At 32.9% G+C, this 7,191-nt stretch overlaps 1 protein-coding gene and 1 long non-coding RNA gene across 4 annotated transcripts; one reads left to right on the forward strand and one right to left on the reverse strand.

Annotated features, from left to right (window-relative positions):
• Window positions 1-740: 740 nt before the first annotated feature.
• On the reverse strand, window positions 741-4,126 carry LOC135842953 (uncharacterized). Of its 3 annotated transcripts, XR_010558223.1 has the most exons (8): window positions 4,017-4,126; window positions 3,759-3,928; window positions 3,457-3,631; window positions 3,273-3,380; window positions 3,091-3,199; window positions 2,851-3,002; window positions 2,487-2,724; window positions 741-909 (listed from the first exon to the last, which is right to left on the reverse strand). It is a non-coding gene; the product is annotated as an uncharacterized LOC135842953 (long non-coding RNA). The 3 variants fall into 3 exon arrangements; XR_010558222.1 differs by lacking the exon at window positions 3,759-3,928; XR_010558224.1 differs by lacking the exon at window positions 4,017-4,126 and having other exon boundaries at window positions 2,851-3,017; window positions 3,759-3,888.
• On the forward strand, window positions 4,121-6,122 carry LOC135842952 (uncharacterized). Its single transcript, XM_065360641.1, has 3 exons — window positions 4,121-4,477; window positions 4,606-4,745; window positions 4,871-6,122. The coding sequence occupies exons 1-3, from the start codon at window positions 4,267-4,269 to the stop codon at window positions 5,180-5,182; spliced, it is 663 nt and encodes a 220-aa protein (XP_065216713.1). The 5' UTR covers window positions 4,121-4,266; the 3' UTR covers window positions 5,183-6,122.
• Window positions 6,123-7,191: the final 1,069 nt, after the last annotated feature.

Raw genomic sequence — 7,191 nt, forward strand, 5'->3', positions numbered from 1 at the left:
CGCGCTTTATCTGAAGGGGAAAATGACGAATTTCGAAAACTGTAGATTTGATCGGTATACACTTATACAGATATTCAAAAACAGCTTTATAGACTTTAAAATCGCAGTCTTCAACTTCTCGAGTTCTAAACCTGTGTAAATAAATTTCGGTGATTTAGGTTGTGAATTGTGATCTCCTTCTAACGAAGTTTCATACCAAATCGAAGTCACCGATTTCGATTTTGATATTAATTTCCTAATGAATAAAGTTTTCAGATTTTGGGTAGACCCCTGACGCAAAAACCATATCCACGTCAAAAAAGTATTTCTTGAAAAGAATTCTTATACTGAACCAAATTTTGAGTCCCAAAATGGGCGATTTCCGGGGGAAGGAAAGGAATTACGACGATGGAAATCTCACAACGGAAATGAATTCGCCAAGCCAAAAACTCTCCCTACTCCAAATTTCAACTCAATTCGCGGCAAAAAGTTTTTCTTGCTAAAAAAATGAGAAGGATAATTTTTTGTTTACTCATTTTTCAATTTTCAAAAAAATTGAATAAAATGTGTTTTTTGACTGGAGTTGTCATAAAAACTGCTCTTTTAAAAAATAAAGAAAACAACGCTCAATTTTGAGTTTCAAAATTAAAATGGGCGATTTCCGGTGAAATTAAAAGGATAAGGAAACCCTGTGATTGGAATCTGAAAACCGATAGTGAATTCGCCGCACTGAAAAAACTCTTACACCGAAGTTCAACTGCTTCACGTGTACTAATTATTTTAATAATTAATAATAAATTCTAAACGCTAAAAAATCTTGTTCGAATCACACACTTTCATCGAGTACTCCTTTGACTCCATTATAAAGAACTTGAATGAGACGGCGAATCAGCTTCCACCATTTGTGCTGCAGTTGAGCATCTCCAAAAACTAGAATCGAAAAGTAACTGTATAAGTACAAGTACTTGTTAAAGTAAAAAAAAAAATGAGCCGAAGAACTATAGTATAGTACATTACGTAGAGGGATGCCCAAAAGTCAGTTTACGCCATCAAAAATCACAATCTGAAAGGAAATTTTATCCTCTACAATTTTCTTCGTTGTCATTTTTCTCTAGGATGCACCGTTCGCCGGGAAAATCAACTTTTATGTCAAAAACCGTGAATTCAAAAAAAAAAAAAAAAAAATGAAAAAAATGGGGGAAAAAATTTAAAATCATTTCAGCAGTTAATTTCAGTTATTTTTAACATGATTCCCATAATTTGATGAAATATAAATAATCTTTTCAAAAAAAAGCACGTCAAAAATTTTTTTCACAAAAATGCCAGACCCTGGGGGGGGGAGGGGTGCTACCAAAATCAAATTTTGTAAAAATGAAACAAAATCGAGTGATATGTCAAAATATAGGTTTTTTTGGATCGAGAAACACGAATCTGAAGTAATTTTTTTCCTCAGTATTCTTGAGGGCCCTTGAGGGCCCTTGGGGAGGTGCTACCAAAATCAAATTTTGTAAAAATGAAAAAAAATCGAGTGATACGTCAAAATGTATGTTTTTTGGTTCCAGAAACACGAATTTGAAGTCCTTTTTTCACTCAGCCTCTATGGGGAGGTGCTACTGAAATAAAATTTTGAAAAAATCACAAAAATTCGAGTAGTGTATCAAAATCCAGGTTTTTTTGGTTGGGGGTTTCATCTGTCAGTTTTTTAATCATTCGACCCGATATTGTCGGTTATTTTATATCATAACTAGAAAAATCGCGCCTAGTCGCAAAGTAACTAACCACACCCAAATTCTACACACTCAAACACACATTTTCACGCAATCGCGGTTTTGTAGCGAGTTGAATAAAAGAACTTATGCCTTATTCACTTACAATTACTTCGCATTAATTTAATTATAATGTAGTCCCGTTTGAGATGAGATATCTCAAGAATCGTAGCACCTCCCCAACGGCCCCCAAAGGGTCTGAGGGAAAAGAGGACCTCACATTCGTGTTTCTCGACCCAAAAAACCTATATTTTGACATATCACTCGATTTTTTTTTCATTTTTACAAAATTAGATTTTGGTAGCACCCCCCCCCCCCTCCAAAGGGTCTGGCGTTTTTGTGAAAAAAAATTTTTGACGTGCTTTTTTTTTGAAAAGATCATTTATATTTCATCAAATTATGGGAATCATGTTAAAAATAGCTGAAATTAACTGCTGAAATAATTTTAAATTTTTTCCCCAATTTTTTTTTTTTTTTTTTTTTTTGAATTCACGTTTTTCGACAAAAAAGTTGATTTTCCCGGCGAACGGTGCATCCTAGAGAAAAATGGCATTGAAGAAAATTGTAGAGGATAAAATTCCCTATCAGATCAATGTCATTAGTTTTTCTTTAGGAAGCTTAGTTCTTGAATTATATGTGACTTTTGATGGCGTAAACTGACTTTTGGGCACCCCGTATATATAGCGAGGTTACATCTGTCTTAAAAAACAAAGATTCAAAAAATTGATGATAATTGCTCACCATTCACTATAGATTCGGATACTACTCGAATATAACCAGCATAACACAACTCATCTTTACAATTCTTGGAGTCAATTTCAACGTTGCTGAGCCTTTCGACGGAGATGGTCAACGAAAGAGCGACTTTCGGCTTTACAGTTTTCGATATTGAAGTCATTTTCCAAACGTTGATTACTCCTCTTTGACTAACGAATATTCACTGACGAGTGACGTTCAAATACTCGTAGATTCTTTTTACCTGGAAGAAAAAAATTAAAATACTAAAGTAGATTTGTGTAAGAATAACTGGTAAAAATATGAAGCTAAAATAAAAATCAACTTGTATATTATCGTAAATAAATGTTGGGTTTACTTAGAAATTTACCTTATAGCATTTTTTTGTTATTCGTTTAAATGAGTTGTCAGTCTTCGCCAATGTACATATTGTATAAAATCAGATCACACAATAACAAATTTCTTCTGAACTGGATTTCGTTCGGGTTGTTGTGGAAGTCTTCCGGTGCCTTTCCTCGAAATCTTTGAAACAAGAGACTAAAATAATCACCATAGTTGATAATAACAAGAATAGGAGATTTGTCATTTGTGTCCAAATTAATGATCTTACAGTGTATGACAGCAACAAAAGAACCAACTTTCATTTGTTTTTTTTTGTCTTATTCGATCTATGACACTCATCCTACAACAGTCGAATCACCGGAATCCTTCTTCAACACCTTTCGAGAGGACAAAATATTGGAGAAAATGGACGTTTATCAAGTGTTAACGAAATAGATAGTTCATATTTACATTAAGATGTTAAACCAACATCTAATCTTTGCTCAACAGGTAGATATGTGGGCTAGATAAACGTTCGGTTTTACTGATGAACAGACGGCGATAATCGAAAAAGTTAATCTGAAAAGAAACGAAAACGTTCGAGTTATCGCTGTTTATATTTAATGTAGCATTAAGATGATTTTTTTCCAATTACCGGGAATATAGTACAGATACAAATCTCAGTTCTTTCAAATTCAGTTTGTGTTCTTCGAAGATTGAATGAGTGGAGTGTGGAGACCATTTTCTACGAATACAGTTGATGAAGCGATAGATATCCTCCAAGCACAGACTACAGACACTATTTGATTCGAAGTAGTCATACATCATACCTGAAACATTTTATAATTCGTGAGAAACAAACTCGCTGAATCTAGAACTTCTACTTTAGAAAAATATCAAAATGTAAGAGGTTCTTTCATCTGACTGAAAAACATTTTGTGTTTTTGTTGTTCGTACCGGTCTCTGAAAAATTTCGTCAACTGTGAATGATTTTTTAGACGTTACTGGTCGAAAATATCGTCGTTTCATCTGATGCTAACTTCGCTCGACACTGATGGGCTACAGCTGATCCATTTTTCAATCTTCTATCCATGTTCACCGCTCCAGCTATCAGCTTAGTACCTTCGCTTTTGACATTTGACTTGACGGTGAGATTATTCTAACGATTTTACATACTAAATTACCATAACCAAACTAATTTTTTTACTACGTTACCTAATCTCAAGTTGTGGCTGAGGAAACTCTCGTTATCTTCCCCTCGTCGTTGTTCTTATCACAAGACAGCTGCTTCTTATCAGACCCGGTCAGGACTCCGCGTCTGCGTAACCAACTTGAAAAGTCGGGACTCCGGTACACAGCTGACGCAAGCAAGCTGTTCATTTCGATTTCGAAACAGGAACTGAAGATCGAACGTGTTGTTTTTCATGTCTGTTACCAATTTTTGTTCATGTTTTATTAAAAATAAATGAAGATGACAGTGTGTGCGGTGTATGGCTGTAGCCATGAAGGAAAACGTTGTAAATATTTCAAGTTCCCAAAAGTAACGTTCTCAAATTTCGAAGATTTCGAATTGGTTCTCAAAAGAAGAAATGCGTGGTTTCAAGCGTTACGTAGAAGTGATATTACTGAGCAAGTAGTGGATACCAAGGTTATTTGTCGTTGCCATTTTACTTCAGGTAATGATCTGTGTTTCTACGATGAAATATTCTGAATAAATACGAGTAATATTGCCTGTACTTAATTGCATGAAATTGATCTCTAAAGTGAACACATATCATGACCACTTTCACTCTTTTTGCTTTAGGAAAACCAGCCCAGCTGTTGGAAACTGATAATGTGGATTGGATACCAACGAGGAAAATTCCTCAATCAGAAGAAGACACAGATACAGCGAACAAATCGTATAAGAGAAAACTTATTAAAAAATTCTCAAGAGTGCCTGGTGTAAGAGAGAATTTTCTTATCATTTTTAAAAAAATTAATACTCTCTGATTAATATGATTTAATTATCGATATCATAACTGGATATATGTACGTATTGGTCTAAAAACACGTATGTTTGATTTCAGAAACCTTACACCTGGTCTGTTGAACCTTCATCTAATAGTGAGAATATAGTTGACAATGTCCCAAGTGTTGCTGTTGCATCGAATAGTACAGCTGTGCAGCAGACTCCAACTCCGAGCTCAATTCGTGCTACCAAGTCTGTAACATTAGTCGATGCTCAGACCCAGACCGATATAACTGGCGACTATTTTGACCAGTTGAGAATCAAGACTGCCCAACTGTTACATTTACGACACAAGGTAGTAGCGGTTAAATTAACCAAAATAAATCCTCAACAGTACATTAAAAATGTACAAAATGTATCGGAGGAATGATGATAGTTCTCGGACTGAACGTAGACGAACGTAGGACTGGGTGCGAAAATGTGATAAATTACCTTCCTAGATTTTAAAATTTATTATTAAGTAATTAAATATTTAAAAAATATTTCTCATACAGAACTGCTACTTTATGCAGAGTGATCCTTGTTTCAAACACATCTTAATCTTTATGTGTTATGGATAAAATTCTGTGATCATGATCACTATCAGTCCGTAAGTTTTTACCAAGTATGCGTAGTTCTGATTCATAATTTCATATAATATAATCTCAATATTATTCTGACCCTTGTCCGTTTGAAGTTTTGATAACATTTTTAACCTAGAAGTTAGAAGCTTGTTTTGAATTTGTTGAATTTTTATTATAGATACATACTTAGAAAAAATTTTAATAGCGTAGCTAAAATAAGATATTTTTGAAGTTCATTTTTGCAAAAATGCTTTGCAAATTATTATGTGCGATTGTCTTATTGACGAAGTTCTTAATTTGAATTAGTTGAATTTTCATTTTTTACTTGAATTTTTTTAATAGTAGAAGTAATGATATTTTTAAAGTTTCATTTATGTAAAAAAGCTTTGCGAAATCATCATGTGTGATTGTCCATTTTAAGTTTTGATAATATTGTTTTTTGATCTTGACTGGAAGTTAAAGCTTATTTTGAATTTGTAGAATCTTTATTATTTACTTGAATTATGACAATTGAAAGGTTCATTTTTTATAAAAATACTTTTTGCAGATTATCATTTTTGTGTGATTTGTATACTTCTTATTTTTCTGTTAGTTTTTTGTTTTGTGTTTGTATTTTTTTTTATTAAGTTTGTTGAAGCATTTCTAAAATTGTCAGGAAATCTGAAAATTCGAAGTGGTCTCGAATTTTCAGTTTTTCTTACAATTTTGTAAGAATTATCATACCGAATATATTTTGTTTGATTATGATGAAGGTATTTTTTTTACGAGACTTTAATTCAAACAAATTTATGCGAAATTAAATTTTTTTGTGTTTTTAATTTGTTTACAGAATCGTTCAAACTCGATCAACTATAGTCTGTTCACCGAAAGAAGGGACCGAGTCTAAACGAAAAGTTTTGTATTTTCAGCCAAATATTTGCGTTGCAAATTCACTGAAAACTAAGGGTGCGCTTACTTTAAAGTACAAAACACATTATCATGTTACATAAATCGAAAAAGTATGTAGAATGAAGTACAAATTCTGATCTGGAATGAAATGAAATATTGAATAGAGGTATTTAGTTGAAATGAAATAGGAAAATTGACGTGAAAATGAAATTTAGTATTGAAAATTTGAATACTCTCTTGCTGTTTATTGTAAGCGTACCTCGAATTCTCAATGATGGCCTCAATCGCAGCGCAAATATTTGGCCGCAAACAGAAAATTTTCTGTCCAGCTCGGTCCCTTCTTTTGGTGAACAGACTATAACTTTCAACACAGTTATCCTCGATCCTCACTTGAATCATTTTCCCCTCGAAATCTAAAGTTTTCTGTTGAAAACACGATGTACAATATTTGAAAATGAACTTACATAATCTACGTGTTTTTTTAAACCATAATTTCTTGTTCGAAGGACGAAAAAAAATATCTACGAATATTGCTCAAAAAGCAATTTTTTCTCAAGTCTGAGATCAAAGAATATGCATTTATGAATTTGCTTTGTTTTTAACCTACTTTGAAAAATTTGATTTGGAAAGCAGAAGAATTATATTTACAGAAAACAAGTCGACGAAATTATTTCTAAAAATACATTCTAGTGTAATGTTCGGGGAACTTCAACAGTTCAACTCAAATTTATGGAATGTTAAAAATAACATTAATTGCCCAAATAGGCTGATTTACATTATTTGAACGTTAATGTAGAATAATTGGAGAACATGAAATTGCTTTATTTAAACACAAGTGACAAGTTTTGTCAAATAAATTAAAATTAATAATTATACAAATCATGGTTCCGGAATTCACAGATACGTCCAATAATTGTCACGTACTCAC

The sequence above is a fragment of the Planococcus citri genome, chromosome 4 (assembly GCF_950023065.1).
Source record: "Planococcus citri chromosome 4, ihPlaCitr1.1, whole genome shotgun sequence".
In the NCBI taxonomy this organism is placed as follows: Eukaryota; Metazoa; Arthropoda; class Insecta; order Hemiptera; family Pseudococcidae; genus Planococcus; species Planococcus citri.

Bases quoted from the DNA above. Each gene is read 5' to 3' on its own strand.
- LOC135842952 (XM_065360641.1), top strand. From the start codon at position 4,267: ATGAAGATGACAGTGTGTGCGGTGTATGGCTGTAGCCATGAAGGAAAA. The intron at 4,478-4,605 runs GTAATGATCTGT...TTTTTGCTTTAG, and splicing joins TCGTTGCCATTTTACTTCAG to GAAAACCAGCCCAGCTGTTG. The intron at 4,746-4,870 runs GTAAGAGAGAAT...GTTTGATTTCAG, and splicing joins AATTCTCAAGAGTGCCTGGT to AAACCTTACACCTGGTCTGT.